General features: G+C 55.5%; 2 protein-coding genes across 2 annotated transcripts; one reads left to right on the top strand and one right to left on the bottom strand.

The window, feature by feature from the left end:
* Positions 1 to 484: 484 nt before the first annotated feature.
* Positions 485 to 3,408, bottom strand: NCLIV_016070 (conserved hypothetical protein; the record flags this gene model as incomplete). The annotated part of the gene is made up of 6 exons (XM_003881799.1): positions 485 to 703; positions 842 to 1,035; positions 1,088 to 2,184; positions 2,239 to 2,600; positions 2,657 to 2,771; positions 3,362 to 3,408. The coding sequence occupies 6 exons, from the start codon at positions 3,406 to 3,408 to the stop codon at positions 485 to 487; spliced, it is 2,034 nt and encodes a 677-aa protein (XP_003881848.1).
* A 4,787-nt stretch (positions 3,409 to 8,195) lies between these two features.
* On the top strand, positions 8,196 to 15,552 carry NCLIV_016060 (putative protein kinase; the record flags this gene model as incomplete). The annotated part of the gene is made up of 6 exons (XM_003881798.1): positions 8,196 to 8,902; positions 9,414 to 9,653; positions 10,005 to 10,482; positions 10,684 to 10,892; positions 11,371 to 13,099; positions 13,504 to 15,552. The coding sequence occupies 6 exons, from the start codon at positions 8,196 to 8,198 to the stop codon at positions 15,550 to 15,552; spliced, it is 5,412 nt and encodes a 1,803-aa protein (XP_003881847.1).
* Positions 15,553 to 18,376: the final 2,824 nt, after the last annotated feature.

Raw genomic sequence — 18,376 nt, 5'->3', positions numbered from 1 at the left:
GGACATTTCCAGGAGCAGGCTGCGTCACTAGCAGTGTGAGCTTTTCAGGAGGGAAGATCATTTTTTGCAGTGGATTCGAATGTCGTGTTGCCAGACGTGAACAGAGAGACTAACGCGCCGCCGGTCTTCCTTTCACTGTTCGGCGTCAGAAGAATGCGCAGCGTCCACGCACCGATTGAGTAAAGCGCTCCTTGCAATACTACATGAAAACACAAGATCACGACATGAAATGTGTCCCAGCTTGGAGATCTGCCTCAATTCGCCAGCAAGGTTATGTCATTTTCCCTGTCTAAGTCGACACGTTTGGACTGGAGACGTTGGTAATTTGCGGCCGATGCTTGCTGGCCGCCGCCTCTATCACGGGCGTGCAGATAACGCAAAAGACAAACACAAAGCATGTTGCATGGGGGGGTTTGCTTCTGGAAGCGGCGGCAGTACATCGGCGATGCGGGGTGCCTCGTAGATCAGAACGACACTACTGTTATTAGTGGTGAGGTTCTTTCCCTTGAGGAAGAAGTGTTCGTGCCTGCTCCTCCGTAGCACGAACCCAAGTAAAAAGCTGCTGAGGCCTCACGAGTTCACCGTAACGACCTCCGGCTATATCAGCCATAAGCTCTGTTGCTTCACTGATTGAGACAGGCGGTTTGATACCCTGCAGTTGATCAAGCAGCTCTTCCTGGCAAGCAGTTGCGGTCTGATGAAACTGAGGAAAGAAACGTCATCCAGCAATCGCTTACCATCGTTACAAAACCATCGCTATCGGCGTCGATGGCGTTAAACAGTTCCTTAACAAGGCATTGAGGGTTTCTTAGTGGGCTCTGTCGGTGGCGAAGCAGCTTACGTTAAGGCGTTGCTCTTCCAAAGCTTTGTTCTTCATTTCAGGGATGTCGTCTTGTAAGAGAAAGAGCACGATCTGCAATTCCTGATACTTTGCGGGCGATAACGGCGCGACGGTCTCATCGAAACTCACTGTGACAAACTGGGGAAATACCAACTCTCCCTTCTTATCAGTATCCAAGATCGCCATCCATTCATCTGCGCAGGCGTCCATAAATGCCGCCAAGTGTACAGTTTTATATTTCCGTACTTATCTTCCGTCTGCAATCAGGAACCCGCTGGTCGAGCTCAAAGGCGGTCATCATAAGGAACAGGTTCGATAGGGGAATTCTGGGCTGCCTGCCGTTTGCCGAAAAAGCGTGGAAGATATCCTGGTAGCCCCGCTGAGTCTCCACAGGTAAAGATGTATACACCTCTTTTGCCCGGCTAATCTCATCCTGGATATTGTTCCGCTGACGCGCAAAAAAGACGTTTGCCTTGTGCTGGAGGAAGATGAGAATCTGGTAATAGCGGGCAAGCTTTCGTCGCTGAAGTTTGTCACTGCTTCGCCTGAGAGCCTCGTTGTCGGCGAAATATCCCACGCTTGTGAAAGTGCAGAACATCGATGTGATGCTAGGGAAAACTGAGAGGCTCGCAGCGATAATCAACAGCGGAACGTAGCCAGTCCAATAACCCATAGGCTCGAAGATGACGTGCTGCGAGTGGCCAGAGAGCATCATTTTCGCCAAACAGGCAATCGTAACAACATGGGCGAAGATGATCAGCTGAATGGTAGCCTGCATGACTTTCGGCCCCTTCGATCCGAAAAGGAACAGAGCTTCTTGGCAGTTAACTGCCTTTGCCCCTTGCACGAAGGCGCAAAATGCATTGTTCTTCACTACGGGATCGCTTCCTTCAATGGGAGCTTCTCCAGGACTGCCGTGGTAGCCAGGCTTGGTCACATTCTGGATATGGTCGGCCACAGCAACGCTCCCAGGCCACAGCTGTGATAGCAATCTGGAGAGGTAGAGGTAGAGGAGAACCGTGCAGAATGCCAAAACTCCAGCCAGACCAAAGAAAAACTTCACAGTATCTCTCGGGCCGAAAGCCAGTACTGGCCGAACGAGCAGAGCGAAGGCCATTATGATAATCCATGTTGATGGCGAAACTTCTACGAGTTTGACAACTACGGCCGTCAGCCTCTCAGAGAGATACTCGCCAAATGAGAAGCCTGCTTTTGGGTGAGCGAGAAGTGGGTTCGTTGGGTTGACGAATTTATACCTCAAGAACCAAAACTTGAGGTGGCCGGTCGACACGCTCCCATCTTCCACTTTCTTCCGTAGCTCCATGAAATCAACCCCTTCGTATCTGAAATGTCTCATTTAACGAAGATCTATTGATAACCCGGCAAAGGAAGTTTACTTTCTCCATCGGGAGGTTTCGATTACTGCGGCCGCTAGCAACAAGGCAATAGCGAAGAAGAAGGTGACCATAAAAAAAAAGACCGTGATGTGTACGTCTTCGAAGAGTTCGAACAGCGGCGTTGGGGCGGTATACGGGTTCCCTCCTTCTTCTTTCATTTCCTCGATTCCGATCCTCTCGAGCTCTGTCTGTCCCAGTAAATTATCGCTTGCTTGCATTAGGTAGCCAAATCTTGTCATTGCAAACAATAATAGAGAAATGAAACCAAGGATGGTCATCTCTTTGTTCACAGCGCTGACGACCTCAAGAGCATGGTGTAGATGTTTTTCCTCGAGGGCTTCGACGATGGTCTCGTGTGCCAGCTGTAAGTCCGCCTCAGTGAAGCAAAAGCCCCCGTTCACCGTTTGTCGTCCCTTACCTCGAAAATCAAAGTCAAAATCAAGATGGTGCCTAGAATCGCGATGACTACGTGGTTTAAAACGGAGGAGTGATCTGCAGCAGCATGGTCCTGGTCGCCAGCCTCCTGACCGGCGCTGCCCAGTGGAAAAGCAGCCGCGAGAAACAGAATAAGTAGGCGTCCTTGTTTCCCCATTTTCAAGACGTTCGCTGTTCACCTGTGTCTTGCTCACCAGACGCTGGACGGAGTTCTACATAAGCGAGAAATTTTGCGGCTCCGGTTGGTAGCGCGGTTAACTTGCAGTACAGACCGTATGCCCAGTGTACGTACAGTCCCACAATGACTTCTCCATCATGGGTACTTGTCTTAACTTGAAGAACCCTTCGTCCTGCGCCGGGATCAGCTCGACCCGCACCACGCAGAAAGCATGGGCCTCACTGCGGCTCTGTGTGTCACGTTTTACCAAGTTGTGTAGGCGTGCGTGACTGTTTTAGGCTCCGAATGTGAAACCGGCCGATAAATGACGGTATAGTCTACCACACCAACTGGCTGCATAAAATAGAGTAGATGGGTGTTCCACAACCTCGTTGAAATGGGTCGTACCTTGTATTCGCTGAAGAGTGGCTGCAACTATTACCTGCGCGAACACTCTTGCCTCCTGTTCCTTTGTTGACAACGGACAGAGCCTACCATGACAAATGCAAGTCATACATATTCGAGTCATACCTTTCTGATGCCAAAATGCTTCCACTACTGCAGAATGCAGCATCCATCGGCCGCGGGGAAGCTTGAAAGGAAGGGGGTGATTGCAATTTAGAAGCAGGAGGATTGCGGAAAACTACTTGTCTGCGAACAGCCGCAGTGGTCGACCATGCAGTGCACTATGCAGACACTCTGCCCATGCTAGTTGAAACTAGGTTTCTCAGGGATATCAAGTGAGTAGTTTACGGTGCTGTCTCATCAGATGACGGCAAATATGCATAACGGCTCCGTCTGCACTGCAGCGACCGTTGCAACGGGGATGGGTGACGCCCTTCCTGAACCTACCGTCTACATGTCGTCCCACCGGGATAGGAATGCGTCACAGTGGAATGAAGACAGCTGTGGTATGTGCTCTTCTTGAGAATGTATAAGTTGACAGGCCATGGAAGCCGTGCTGTCGTGTTTTCGTTCTCGGAGGAGTGAACCTTCAGTGATGGTATCGCCACAAATCGAAGAGCCAACTCGTTCTTTAACGTGCTTCCTCAATTCCTCAGTGCCACCCGCGCCCCCAGGAAGCACTCTCTGCCTCCGATTTGCCAGGGCTGTGCGACCTAATCAGTTCAAAATCAGCTGCCGCTCAGTCAGGTTTCTAACCACGACGCCATTATTTGAGAAAAACAACAACGCACTGCATGGATTCTGATAAACTTCTAGGGGAGACAACAATTGGTAAGAGTTCTCCTACATGCCGTTACCTTTAAAAACGTCCAGACGTTCTGAATTGGGTAGAAGACTCGAGTTACGAGAACGGTTGGCAATAATCTGCGCGTATGTTGGGACTGAACAGAGACAACGACCGTGTGTGCCTACGAAGTGGAGCTTTCCGCTACCGGTTCTTGAAGAAAACGGCTGGGAAGAGCGATACACTTGGCTTTCGTGTGCTACTTCGTGTTAGCCCTCCTGGACTGAAAAGACGGCGACTTTATAGGGAGGATAGAGAGTGATGACTCTCGTGAAACTGTTGCACGCAACACAACGACTGTGAAACTGTTGCACGCAACACAACGAACGGGATGGGCGGGGCTCGTGGACAACGGGGGCACCAGATGAAGCCTGACCAAACTGGAGGCAAACACATCAGTCCACGGAGGCACGGTAAAAAGAACCAAGATCTGTGTCAGAGACAAAAAGCAAGACTGTCATGAGACAACCTTTGCCTCTCCCGCTGTATTTGCGTTTTCGTAACCGTCTGGCGCCCGGGAAAGGGCGACGAACTCGTGCCCGGCCGCTCCCCCGTGACGTTGAAAAGCGCAATCCTGCCTACACAACCAGGCATAAATCTGCAGAACTCGCCTTTTTCTTGCTCGTGGCAAGGCATGAATGAAGTCCCGAGAGAGGTAACTTTTGCACAGAGCACCTTGTTCCGCTGTGGGCCATTAGGGGCCTCTACGCGGCGCATCGTACGGCCGCACCTCGCTGATCCATGGCAAGGCGCGTTGCTGGCAGAAAGCGATTTGCAGGAAGCAGGTGCGTGCCTGCGCCTGCAGTGAAGTAACGCAGAGTTGCTTCTTCCAAACGGTAGGGGGCTTTCCTATATGACCCTTCCCTAGAAATGTACATTGCTAAGAGAGGCTGCATTGCTTGCTTGCAAGTGACTGTCGATTACTACAGTGTAGTGAGGACTGCGGCCGTCCGACGTCGTTGATTGCCTCCAACTTCAGCCATGCATTACGGGAAGTCGATGGTGCCAGGCCTGGAAAGCAGCCTATGAAGACGAACCTTATCATGCTGCAAAGAAATCATGGAAGCTCCGGCTTCCATGTTTTCTTCAGCTCTTCATTAAAATCCTACCTCCTTAGCCGGGACGCCTAATCTTCCTACAAAACAGTCACCTGGTACCCGCTGCACAGCCGGTTGGCAGCTTGGCACGCTATACTGTGCGGGCGGCCCCAACATACTGTTTCCCCCCATGCCATTCCGACAGGTTCTTCTCTTTTTCGCCCTTGTCACCAAAGCACATGTCACGAACTGGGCTTACAGCTCCAAAAGAACGTCTTTTCTGCACAATCCTGGAGGTTCGTCACTTCCACCTGTCACGAAATTTCGTGTGACTGCGGGGTGTCCAATCCCTGGCTTCAGTGGTTGTGCTACATCGTACAACCGACGTCTCCCTTGTACTGTGTTGTCACGGTTCTGCCTTTTTCTTGCGCTGGTCTGGAAAGGAACATACCCAAAGTTGGATGTGAATAAGACCACCAAAAATGTGCTGTTTGAGGCTCCTGGTCGTTTTCGTTTGCAACCTGAACCGTTCCCCTCGTCTCTCGCTACACCAAACGTCCTGCAGGCCGAGAGGCGCGCGCGCACATACCTGCCCTTCCCCCTTCCTGGCGACGGTCCCGTCCCCGCTACACACCCGGCGAGAAGCGCACTGTTCGACCTTGTTCTTTCTGAGGGCGGCCGCTGAAGCATAGGCACAGCTCGTCCTCCGTGGCTGGGCACACGCTCAGCCCCTGGTTTGGATCCTTCTCTACTACTGTGCCAGAGAGGTGGGCGGCATAGACTGGGTTCAATTTCTTACCGACGCTCCGGTCTGTTTTCGAATTTTTCGGGCGGAAATTGCGTTTCGTTGTAAATGTCTACGGACATGGTGTCTCCCGCCTCTTTTGCCAGGGAAAGTCGCTTATTACCACCTAAACTTCGTGGGGCGCTGTGGCCGTGTGCACGCGACGGCCCGGAGAGTCTTCTGCGGAATTGGGCACCGAGAACTGGGAGGGTCTCTATGGTCTCGTGAAGATTCGCCGATGCTGTAAGGACGTTTGTGCGAGGTGCCCCACCTCTCGACCGCTCGTCTCTGCAGCAAATGATTTTTCTGTTGTATTCAAACCTTCTTCTAGCCGCCATTTTCGATTCGCGTCTCGTGGCAAACTCTCCGGTAGCTGTACCTCTCCGTCGCGTTCAGCACTTTGCGTGTTGACTTGCTAGTACGAGGGCGAGCGAGTGGACAAAGTACCGGGAAGGGTTTTGTATCACGGATTCCTGGGCACTGGGGCACGGCCGCCCCGTCACTGCGATCATGGTCTATTTTCCCATCAAAATTTTCTTGGTTCGCAATATCGTGCGTCTCGGGGCCACATTTGCCACAGTGTTCTTGTTTCTGCGGAGAAACGAATGCGAGACGGAGTGCGAGAACCTGGCTCCGGGGACGGCGTGCTTGTCGGCGAACCGCTGCTTGGCACTTGCTTCTGCCTGGCCAGCCGCTTCGTGTGGTCGCTTGTTTGTCTCGTCTCGAAAGCATCAACAATTTTTTTTTCATTTTTTCCGTCGTAGCCTCTTGTTTTGGCCAGCGTTCAGGAAGAGGAAAGTTGTCTCTGGTCGTACTGCCTGTCTCGCGTGCTGTAGTTTCTCTCGTGCCTTCCCAGTCCGTCTCCCAGGCAGCCGGTCAGGGTGGCGTGAGGTACTGGTGATGGCCCTTCTTTGTCCTCGTCTCGCTTTTTAGCAGCACTATTTTTTTCGGCGCCGTTTCTGCACTGCTATTTCTCCCTCTGTGTGTTGTTTTTTCTGTGCACGCGGCCAGCGGGAATGTCCATCGGCGTCGCACTTCTGAACTCCGGTCGCGATGCTTGCAGGGTTAACGCGAGGCGGGTACGACTGGATTTTCTTCCTCGTTTCCTTCTCACTCTATACTCTTGCTTCTCCCACTTGTGGAATAAGTGATGCGTTTTCCGAGCATACCTTTCGAAGTGCAGCCATCGTTGCTGGCCAGGAAAAAGCAGGTCTGGGCTTTTTTCGCCCAGAAGCGGTGGCATTATATACCTGTATGCGCCTGAACTCGCTGACCTGATTTCGGGACCGAACCATCGAGTTTGTGCCGAAATGAAACACGGAGGGCGAGTTCAGGCATACAGATATATGCACACTGGGCAGTGGCGAGGAGAGAGCAAGAGTCGTTCGTGACAGAAACCCAGTCATTTGCATCGCGCGCACACGCTTGTTGGGTTTGTGCATCCTTTCCCGAAGTTAAGAAGAGAAGGCATCCGTGTAAAGCAGGGGAGTGGACAAAGTTCCAGCGGAGGCGAACCATCGCGGAAGTCTTGCATACGGCCCTGTAGTGGAGTAACTTCCGGCGGTTTTTCTGTATCAGCATCATGTAGAAACCGAGAGAGACGCATGTTTTGTTGTTTGTCTGTCAAAGTCCTTGTATAGGAGGGCACACAGTTCATTTCCTTGGACGCCCCTTGTGTGTTGCGCGGTAGAAAAGGGAAGAGAGGTCTCTTGCACGGGGGAGACGGCTGATGATCTGTAACAGCCGGAAGGAAAAATGGTAGCGTGTTGTGTCAGGCAGATGTCCTGCGTTCTTTTCCTCTGAGGCGCCAGTGGATCTCCGTTTGATGCCCTGTCTGTCGGATCAAAGGTATCGGGTTAACATAAGCGAGCACGCAAGACGAAACCGGGCGCAGCAGAGACACGAGGCGGAGCGACGAGAACGGCACAGCCTCGAGAGTGGCAGAAGAGAGCGGGTCAGAAACTATGCAGATAACGCGGCCGTAACTATTTCAACAGATCAACCGTCAGCGTGTTGTCCACACACACCCAAAAAGGGGGACGTCTCGAGCCAGTCTGATGTGCGCCTTTGTGGAAATATCCCAGTCTTCCGTTTTAACTTTTTCTGTAGTTCCAGTGTTTGTAAAATCCTTTGCCATTCTTTGTTTACACGTTTCTGCGGGTGTCTGGTCGGCGCGCAGTCTCCGGGCGTCTCCGTGTTTCCTGGGTTCAGCTGGCCACGTTCTTCGTGCCTGATTTTTCATCTCCCTTGTTTCAGTTTAGTGCTCCGTTGTTCCCGCCCTCTCCTTTGGCCGCGATGGCGTCGTGCTGTCCCGGCTCCTCGTCTCCGTCGGGGGGACTGCTTTGTCACCAGTGGGCTCTCGATCAGCACTGCGCGTGCAGTGGAGAGAAACCCCTGCAGTCGCCCGCCTCTTCCTGTTCGCCCTCTTCCGCAACTTCTTCGTCGTACCCTCTACCCTCCTCTCTCCCGTTCCCGTTAACTCCGTCGCTCGCCTCAACTCGATGCTGCAGCGACGCGGAAAACTCCCTGGAAGCCGTGCTCGCGGCGGCCGGAGCGTCCGGGGCCTGTGGACATGCGCAGCCCCGGATGATCCAGGCGTTCCCTCCAGGAACCTCAGTTGAGACGCTGTACAAACTCGGTCCCGTCCTCTCAGTCTGCCAGGCGCAGCAAGCAAAAGAACAGCGCGAGGCCGCGCCGCAGGCCGCAGGACAAGACGGCGCAGCGCAGAGCGCCAGCCATGCCAGCAGACGACAGAAAAGACCTGCGGAAGACGCATGCGAGCAGGGCGCCGGACACCACGCGGGGTCGCGAGAAAGTCACCAGTGTGGCGAGGGCGCGAGAGAGAATGGAAAGGCGGGGTCGAGTGCTTCCTCTTCACCGACTGCCGCTCCTTCTTCGACGCGGCCTGTTCTCCGCCATGCCCTGACGCGGGGAACGCATCAGCCGAAAATCATCAAAAGCATATACAAACAGAGAATTCCGGCGAGCGCGGGTGGCGACAGGTGAGGATACCGAGAAGGGCGCAAAACCGGCTTCCCACGCACCTTCTGCAGGTGTGCATACACGCGTGCGGGGCTGCCACTCTCTGTGCGTATGTGGTCTGCGGACCGTGGGATTGCGTTCTTCGGTTTGTCTGGGAGAAAACAGAAGACACAAAGTGCCGACTCGGGAAGGAAGCGGGAGCAAGGCACTTTTTTCAGTTGCTAGTCAGTGGAAAGACGCCTGCTCCAGTGTGCGACAACGAAGTGAACGCACAACCACAGGCAGTACCTCGAAAGCGTTAGAGTGGTGGCGGAACTTCGCTTGTTGATTCGCCCACACTTTTTCTGCATTCCATTGGCCCTCTGTAGCAGTGTAGGCTCTTTCGATTTGTGCGCAGCTGCCGTGTGTCTGTCGAGGCATCGTGTCCCGTGACGAGTTACGTCGTTGCCCATTCCGTTACTTTCGCAGTGTGTGTGTGAAACCACACGTGGTTCACAGCTTCTTTGGAATCGGAACTCTCGGTGTCTTCAGGCTTTGGCGACGCTTATGCATGCGGCTGTTAAATCTTCCCCCCCATCGGAACGTTTTGTCTCTGGACGCGATCTATGAGGAGAAAGAGAAGTTCTACTTTGTGAGTGAGAAACTCGAGGGAGGAGAGCTCTTCGATTTCCTGTTGACAGAGAAAACGGTCGAGGAACACATTTGCCAGTACATCATCTTCCAGATTCTCCAAGCCCTCAATCACATGCACTCGAACCAACTTCTCCACAGGTGAGGAAAGGATGAAGGGAAAGTCAGGCAGTCCACTTGCTGTTCAGAAAGAAACGAACCGGCGTGGGGTGTGCTGCGAAAAAAGAGGGGAGCTTTCGTTCAGACGTCGAGCGAACGACGTCCCTTCACACTGCGCCTTTGTTGGGGGGAGATCGTTTCCCATTCGTGCACACATTTGCCGCACAGACCCAGCTTTTGTGAAGGGAAGTGAGACACAAAGTGCTCGGCGAGTAACGAGGTGCCGTGCGCGTCTGTGTATTGAGTCGGATCGCGCACGGGGTTCATCAGAGGCGCAATATGTTTCTGCCACATCAAGGCGTCTAACAGCCTGTTCCTTGTGTTATGTTTCAGAGACATCAAACCCGAGAACCTGATGTTTCGTCGTCGTCGCGGCGCCGCGCATCCGGACGGTTCCCGAACTGAGTCGTCTGCTGGCCCGTCTGCGAGTTCCGCGAACCACCCCACGGGGAGCGTCTGTGGCGAGGGCAGTGTGACGGGGGGGTCAGCGGCGTCGTGCTTCACCGCTACTGAGTGCTCTGCAGGTTTCTTTTCGTGTCCTTCCGAGGCCGTCTCTGCGTATCACGGGAACCAATGTTCCAGTCGTGCCGCGCTTACCCCGGTCGAGCTTGAGCACGAGCTCGTTCTCATTGATTTTGACACATGCAAGATGATGGAAGTTCCTCCCCACGAATACGGAGAAGTCACGGGGGGACAGAGACGCCTCGTGGGGACGTACGGATACCTGGCGCCGGAGGTCTTGAGAGGCGGAGACTACACAGTTCAGTCCGACCTGTGGAGCGTTGGCGTCATCCTCTACATTCTGATGACGGTAAGAGAGCAGAAGGGAATCCGTGGAACGAGACGGATTCTGGCAAGGCGGCGCGTGCTGTGGGGCGTTCAACCTGCAGCAGACAGCGAATCCCCATTCGTTCAGAGTTTCATGGAGAAAAATGAAGGTGCGGGCGGCGCATGATGAGGTAGAGAGAACGCGTTTTGGTCGCATGTCTTGTATGTTTCTGTGCTTTTCCAGGGTATTCCTCCTCTCCCTATGGAGCTGCTGACGTCAGCCAGAGCGTCACTCATGGTTTTCTCGCAGATACAAGAGAAGCAGGGGGGAATCGACTACGACGTCTTTCCTCTTCCAGATTTCCCCCTGGCTCGTGACCTGTGCCAAAAGCTCCTGCAGATCAATCCGAGGCAACGGATGCCGTCTGCCCGCGAGGCGCTTCGCCATCCTTGGTAAGGCGCCAGCGAGCGAAACGAAACGTGAAGAGAGAATCGATTCGCGGAAACGGGGTGGAACCGTGTCGTGCAGGCGGCACAACTCTGTGCTCCGGGAAAGCAGTGTCGAGGCGGGGGAAACTTACGAAACGAAGACCAGATTCATGTCACAGCCAGTCCGGTTGGGACGAGAAGTCACCTGCGTTTTCGACTTTTCAGGAAGCGAAGTTTTGCGCGGAAACCAGCAATCTCTGGCGCGATGACACTTTTTCGGTGTCTTCTCTGGCGAAGGCGTCCGCCGCGAGTGGGAGGAACCCTTCACGGAAGTTTTGGTTTTCGTGTCTCCATCGTTGGGGTGTGGGGGCATTCTCTCAGGCGAGGCGCATTTCCACTTCCCGGAGGCATGTGGTGCGGGTCGGCCTCCGTCAGTTGGTGTCTTCCTCTAAGCGCCTTTCCTGTTCTTGCATGCGTCCATCTTCGTGCGTGTTGTTGGTAGGTTGCGCGACTTCACTCTGCGCTTTGGCGATGGCAGTTCGACGCCTGCGCCGTCTCCCAAGGCGTGTGGATGCGACGGGGTCTTCGGAGAGGCCGTTTCGCTCCCATTCGGGTGTTTCCCCAGTGCCCCGACGCTCCGGGGTCATCCGTCTCGGTCGCCACACGCTTTGTTGCCAGTTACAGGGCTTTCCCCAGATCGACACTCTGTACAGTCCAGTCCCCTCTCAGTCATCGGGTTCCCCGGCGCCTGGCGCGGGGCGCACCTACGTCACGCAGGAGCTTCCAATGGCGCAGGGTGTTCGTCGGTTGCCTCGTCTTGCCGGTGTGAGGGAGAATCATGGTGGGGAGGCGAGGGCGAGCCGCGCGGGGGAGCGCCGAAGGAGGAACCGCCCTCCAACGCGTCTGGGCTCTGCGAAAGCGATTGCGGCCACGGCCCGCTTCCGCCGTCGGTGGGGCCTGGCTTCTGCCCGACTCCACTGCAGGCATGCACTTTCGAAGCGGCTTCCTCAAGCACTTTGGCTGCTCCTGGACGCCGGCCTGCTGCTCCGGCGTCTTCGCCTCCGTCCCACCCTTCCTCGTTCCACTCCTGCTTTGTTTCTCCCGGCGAGAGGCCCGGCGCCAGCGCCTCGTCGCGACCCGCCTACTTAGCTGTGACGAATCTCGCTTCGTCTCCCCCATCACTGTTGTCCCCTCCACGTGCCCAGAACGGGAAACCGCCAACGCCGATGGACGGCGTCTTGATGGAGCCGGACGTTTCCGCGTCGGACGGCCGCGATGCACTCGTCTCAAACTCGCCGCTCGGCCAAACGCGAAGGCGGCAAAGTCCGCTGGGGCCAGGGAACTGTCTGGTGTGGCTGGGGTCTCCTGGAGAACACGTGGGGTCGGCGGGAGTGGGACAAGAGGCCATGCGGCGTGCTGCGCACGAGCAAGGCACGGATCTATGCGCTTTTCCGCGCTCCGGCACAGCAAGCGATCTTCGTGTGAGCGAAAATGTCGCCGCTGCATTCGCAGAAGTGGGTGCGCATCCTTTCGGGATCGCTGCGTCGTCTCCTGCGCAGGCCTGCAATATTCCTGCGGCGCCGCATGCAGGCGCCCCGCAGGGCCAACCGACTGGCGCTCCCTTCGGTGTCTTGGCTTCCTTCGCGAGCATGACCGACCTTTCTGCGCGACCCTTTGCGGGGATTGGCGGCGCGGAATGCGGCGGATCTGCTTCTCGGGTGGGGGGCGGGGACGCCTCCATGGAGAACGGAGAGGCGAAGAACGCGTTGAGATTCGCGTTCGCCAACGTAGGACCCGGGGGTGGCCTCTTCAGCCTCGCCGCCCCCAGGGAAGTCCCCTCTGAGGAACAGGTGATGGATGGGGACGGCAGCAGCGCCATGTCTCATCGCGGCGAGCCGACGAGTGGAACCCGCAGCAGGTCATTGTCGGGGGAGAGGGAGAGACTGAAGGACGGCGCGGGCAGGCTGGCAAAGTCCGCGGAAGCGGAACTGAAGCACATCCGAGCAGGAGTCGACAGCGTGGCACCGGCCGGGTTCTCCACTGGATACACCGAACGCCCTGCGGACCAGACACTGGCACGAAGCTTGGAGAAGCCTTTGAGCTGTCTGGAGGCAGAGACCGTGCAGGACGCCTCCATGGAGGGCTCGGAGACGGAGACAAGCGCAATGGAGTGTGAAGGCCCAGCGCCGTACCCTGCCCGAGGGCCGGGGGTGGCCGGACGCGTCGGACAGGTGAGAGCAGGCAGACAGGGGGAGAGGAGAGAGACATCGCCACGCAGGGACACGTTCTTGTGACGAAAAACACGAATCCAAATCGTTGCACTCGCCAGTTGGGAGTCAAGATGGCAGCTAGAGGAAGCCTCGGCCGGTGTGGAACTCGGATGCGGCGGAACATGCCTTTGGTGCGTCCATTCCCCACGCGTGGAACTGTGTTGTGGCGTCGCTGGCGAAGAGCTGTCTTCGTGCCATCTTCAAAATGGGATGCGTTTGCATGTACATCCACGTATGGACGTACCGTTTTTTCATGATCAAGGACAGACAACTTCAAAGTTCTTCTTGGGCCGTCGAGGAAAGACGGTGACATCGCGCAGGTCGAAGCCGTCTTTTGCTGTCGTGTGTGTGTCTTCGCTTTGCAGATCTTGGGTGCAATGCCACTTGCGGAAGCGACTCCCGGAAACCTTGCGTCACCACCTTGCTCGTGTCCTCCGTGGACACCTTCTTTCCACGGAGGGTGCGCAGCCTCGTTTGCAACGCCACTGCTGGAGGAGCGGCGTGAATCGTGTGAGAGTTCCGCAACGCCCTCGACCGCGTGCACGTCTTCGACGCGAGGCTTCTTCCGTTCACGCCAGTCTGACAGTCCCCAGGCGGCCTGTCGCTCCCTGTTTAGCCATTGCCTTGGAGTGGGCAACAGACGAGAGGACAAGGACGACAGACATGACAATGGTCTGCTTGCGCAGAGCGGTCCCGCAGTGACACATTCGGAGCGGGTGTCGGTTGGTGCCGAGGCGTGCCGCGGCAGTCATCCGAATTCTGGAGCGTCTCGCCGAGAAGGAACCGGCCGAGGGTCGATCGTCTCGTGTGTCTTCTCTGGGACTTCCAGTGTTGAGGGGAGTTCCGGTTGTCGGCGGAAGCGCGTGGCGTCTCCTGAGTGTTTCAGGACGTCCGCCTCTTCTCCAACACCATCCCTCGAAGCTGAGGGCAACGTGACGCCCTACTCTATGGCCACGGGCAGCGGGGGTGCATGCGATCCATCTGCTTTCTCGCAGTTTTTCGCGCACAGCCGCGACTTCAGTGCTCCAGATATTGCTGAGGAGCAAGTGGCGCAGACGCCGCTGATCTCGTCTCCGTCGCACTACCCAGCGACGCGGCCGTTTTTCACAACTCCGCAGGCGAATGGCATGTGTTCTTCGCCGGCCTCGACGGCAACCACCGTCTCTTCCCTCTCTCACGTGACAGGCTCCAACGTCGCGGCGTCTGGTCCTCCCTGCAGCGTGCCGTCGTTTGTTCTTCCGCCACAGTCGCGACCGCAACCCCGTGCCCTGAGCCCGCCGCAGGCGTGCGCGGGGGGAGGAAGCCAAAAGGGAGGACGCACAAGTGTCGCCGGCCGGCCTGCTGGTCTTCAGCCACTCCAGCAGCAGCATATCCACGACTCAGCGTTTCCACCGTCGTTTTCGTTACCCATGGGCGTCTCGGGGCCGGTTGATCCTGCGTTTCCCGTGCCGCTGTCTTCGCCGCCCAGTTCAGGCCGCGCAGGGTGCGCCCGAGCAGGCAAGCGGCGTTCTCTGATGAACGCGTATTCGAACAAAGGCAAGAAAGACGGAGTCGACGCGGTTTCCGCGCGAGCGATGCCCGTTCCGGAATCCCCCGGTCGCACATCCGTCCCCAGGATCCAGGCAGACTGCTTCCCAGCGCAGTTCCACGGTGCGTCTTCACTCTCGCCGTCTTCCTGTGGCAGCAACACCACCAGGGCTTCGGGAGCGCCACACAGCTTGGGCATGGCCACGGCTCAGTCCTCTCTCGCTTCTTCCTTTGTCGCGTCCTCTCCTTCGTCGCCCACGGGGACCTCCGTTGGCGGATGCCACCCTGGGCAATCCGGTCACCTCGACAGCATCGCTGAGAGTGCAAAAGTATCCGACATGTGTCGGCAGGCGGGATGTGGAGTGCTCCAGCGGGAACACTGCTGTCTCATGGCCGACCCGGAGGGCGGAAATCTTTCCGGAGCTCCGAACAGAGGTAATCCCTTTTCGGATGGCAACGGCAACACGGGAGGGTCTGTTGAGATCAGCGAGGTGACTGGCGGTGTGTTTGGAAAGTCCCAGTTTTGCGTCGCCTCGCAAGGACGACAAAGTCCAGGAATGCCGTGCTCGACTTCGACCTTCCCGTTGACAGATCCGCGTGTCTCCGCGAGGCCCTTGCACGACCCAAATGCGTTGCAAAGGACCAGTTTTGGATTGCACCCGCCGATGAGTTGTACAGCTGATCGTGGACGGTATGTACAGGGCGGAGTGCTTCCCAGTTCCGGAGAGGCGAGAGACGAGACGGAGAGCGGCAGCGAAAACGGTCAAGACTTCGTCGCAGGCGCCAGTGGGCATCCTGCTGTCACTGTTGTTGACACACTGCAGGCTCTTCTCAAAGCGGCAGAAGACGTCTTTTCAATGGGGACGGCGGCGGGCACGTCGCTGTGAGCGTGTGCAGGGGTGTCGCGAGCCTGAGCGTCCGAAACCACGTGGCGAAGAAAGGAATGGGGCGCTGACATGCAAAGGGGCGGTCAAACGAAGAGAGTGTGTTTGGGTACTGACGCGTTCCTCAGTTCTCGGCTCTCCAGGCGGCTGTGGGCTTCTCGTGCCCGACGTCGCACAGAGGGCGAAAACGGCGATGTGTCGAGGCTCATATAAAGCTGTGAATCTGGAGATTCTCGCCGCCGCCGCTTGTACAATTCCGGTTATGAAACCCTTCTTAAAGAACACAGGGAACGTCGTCTCGTGTTTAGGTACACAGTGTCATAGTGGAGCTGCAAGGGTTCGCCCGGCACAGGGTGATTTCGTGTAGATATGCGTGGCTGGTGCACTCTTCGAAGCAGCTGGTTCCGCGATGAGAATTCCAGACCCCGTTCTGACTGTACACGTTGATACCAAGTCGTCAGTCGTGTGTGTCACCAGATGGTGAGTGCGTCCCATTTTGGTGCGTCGTATGGCAGCCACTGGAACTGAAGCGACAGTTTGGGTGCGTGTCTTTTCCCCACAACCACAGCCCGTGTTCGTTCGTGTTTTGTCTTTCGGGTGATCCTCGTCCGAGGCTTGGCCTTGTTCTGCGTGCCCTATATCCTCTGGTGACGCAGATTACTCTCGCCAAGTTTTGCTGCGGGATGCAGAACCTCCATGTGTGGTCTTTTCAAACATATGCGTCTAACTCGTTTGTCAACTCATTTTCGGGTGGCATTGAACGGTGCGTGTCTCCTAGAGGGCAGTCGAAGTGTATATCGGGGCGGTATTTCAAAGGCATATAGCAAACCTGGTTATGGGAAAGGCCTCACAAGAGGGAAGAAGTCGGGAGCATCAGTGTGTTCCTGCGTTTTTGGTTTACGAAGGGGCGTTCACTGCTGGGAGGCACTGGGTCGTTCCAGAGGCTGCTGTGCTTTTGTACACGTAGTGGCCAATTACACACTTCGCATGCACACGTCGTACATTATCGCTAAAGTTCTTACGCGTGTTTGAAGTTATGTTCAACTGCGGCAAACGCTTGTAGATTTCTGCTTCTGACAATAGGAGCTCTCGTGTCTGTCAGTGAAATATTCTTGAGAAACCCCCTGAGCGTAACGAAGACGATTTTACGCAACACAGGAGAGAAGTGGGACAACTGCCAGGACATGGCACGGAAGAGGCGTGCAAGTGCCCGTGTTGCTTCCGGTTTCTTTTCTTTTCAGTTGTCGTAGAATGGGTGTACCAGTAGATTTGTAGTTCAGAGGCGTGTGCTCCCCTGGTGCCGAGCACCCCAAGATGATCTTGAAGTGATTGTCATGATTCCACTTTTTTTCATTCCATGTGTTTTGCTGCTGTGGCGAACAACAGTGGTAATCTCGAATCTTGCTTGTGCTGAGCAGGGCGATGTGGAAAAATTCCACGCGGACCAGATCACCCAGGCACCGCATACTGAACTCATAGCAGACTGGATAGTGACACGCGGGCTGACAGCGGAAAGCGAAACGTTCAACTGTTCAAGTGAGAGTTGTGTGAGCAGCAGCAGCTTTGCGACACGCCTGCAATGGACAGCGAATAAGCAGTCCCTGAACACCACAACAGTGAATCCATCTGAGATGCCTTCAGTGGTATAAAAAATCTTTATAAGTCCACTTTGCGAGGGGTCCATCTAGTATGGCGTAGCGTTTCCTTTTTCTAGGGCGACTCGCGGAACGTGTACCGGCATGCCCGTGTAACATCTAGCCACCAGGTAACGCGACGGAGGTGTGAAGCGGCTTTTACCCGAGGGCGCTTCGACCATGCGATTCGTGTCGTCACACTATCTGAAGCCCCGTGTTTTTCTTGAGTGTTACTTGGTTCGTGCAAACGGTACCAAATGGAACTACTCCGAGGGTACGGCGGTGGGCAGCCTCCGGGAGTCGGCGTAGGCCTGGAGGTAGTCGTAAGGGCTCACGTGTGATTCGTAAAGAATTGTTCTCGGGAGCCCCTGTCGAAATGCGGTCAGTGAATGGGTCACTAAGAAAGACAGTTTTAAGAACATACTGTGTGCACTCCACGTAGAGACCGTGCGTGCGTCAGACATGTGGCTGTGGCATGCACGTTGATGGTGTCGAACCATTCGTCAACGCTGACGCGATGGTTGAGATTCTACAGTATTACCTCACATTTCACACTACTTGACGGTTAATACACACACTGCTTAAACTCGACGGCCACCCAAAGCGGACTCATCAGTCTGTATGATCCCCACGTTGTATGGCCGATGGACACGCGCCTGTGGGGAAGGTTGGCAGGTGACGTTAGCCACTACAACCGAGCAAGAACAGACCCTCATGTTTTGCCTTGATGGGGCCCATGGCAGGATTTGCCTTGACGCCAAACGTCCAGGAAACTTGTGGGGTGCCGGGACCGCTGATGGGTTCGCAACATCCACACGAAAATCAGAATCGGCAGTTAGCCACCTGTCAAATAAGTCAAGTCGATGCTTGCTGCGGCGTCTACATCGAACGTTATTCTCAACATTCCACCGCCCGTCAAAATGCAGTTCCCAGCAAAGACTGTCTGTCTGCCTTTGCACCGTCGGCGTACCGTTTACGGGAGAGACCGCAGTTGCGGTTTCTCAGAGGAAAACTTTTATAACAGCCAACGAATCGACCGAGATCACACACGCCGATGCAAGAATTGGCTACAGAGGATATCTACACCAGCAGAGAGGGACACCAGTGACTTGCGCGTGCACGCCATCTACACACAATACGGTAGTTCCCACTAGTCCGGGACAGCTTTATGATTCTATTTGGTGGCCCTTCAT

Source organism: Neospora caninum, chromosome VI (genome assembly GCF_000208865.1).
Source record: "Neospora caninum Liverpool complete genome, chromosome VI".
In the NCBI taxonomy this organism is placed as follows: Eukaryota; Apicomplexa; class Conoidasida; order Eucoccidiorida; family Sarcocystidae; genus Neospora; species Neospora caninum.
This window is presented reverse-complemented; position numbering and strand designations above follow the sequence as displayed.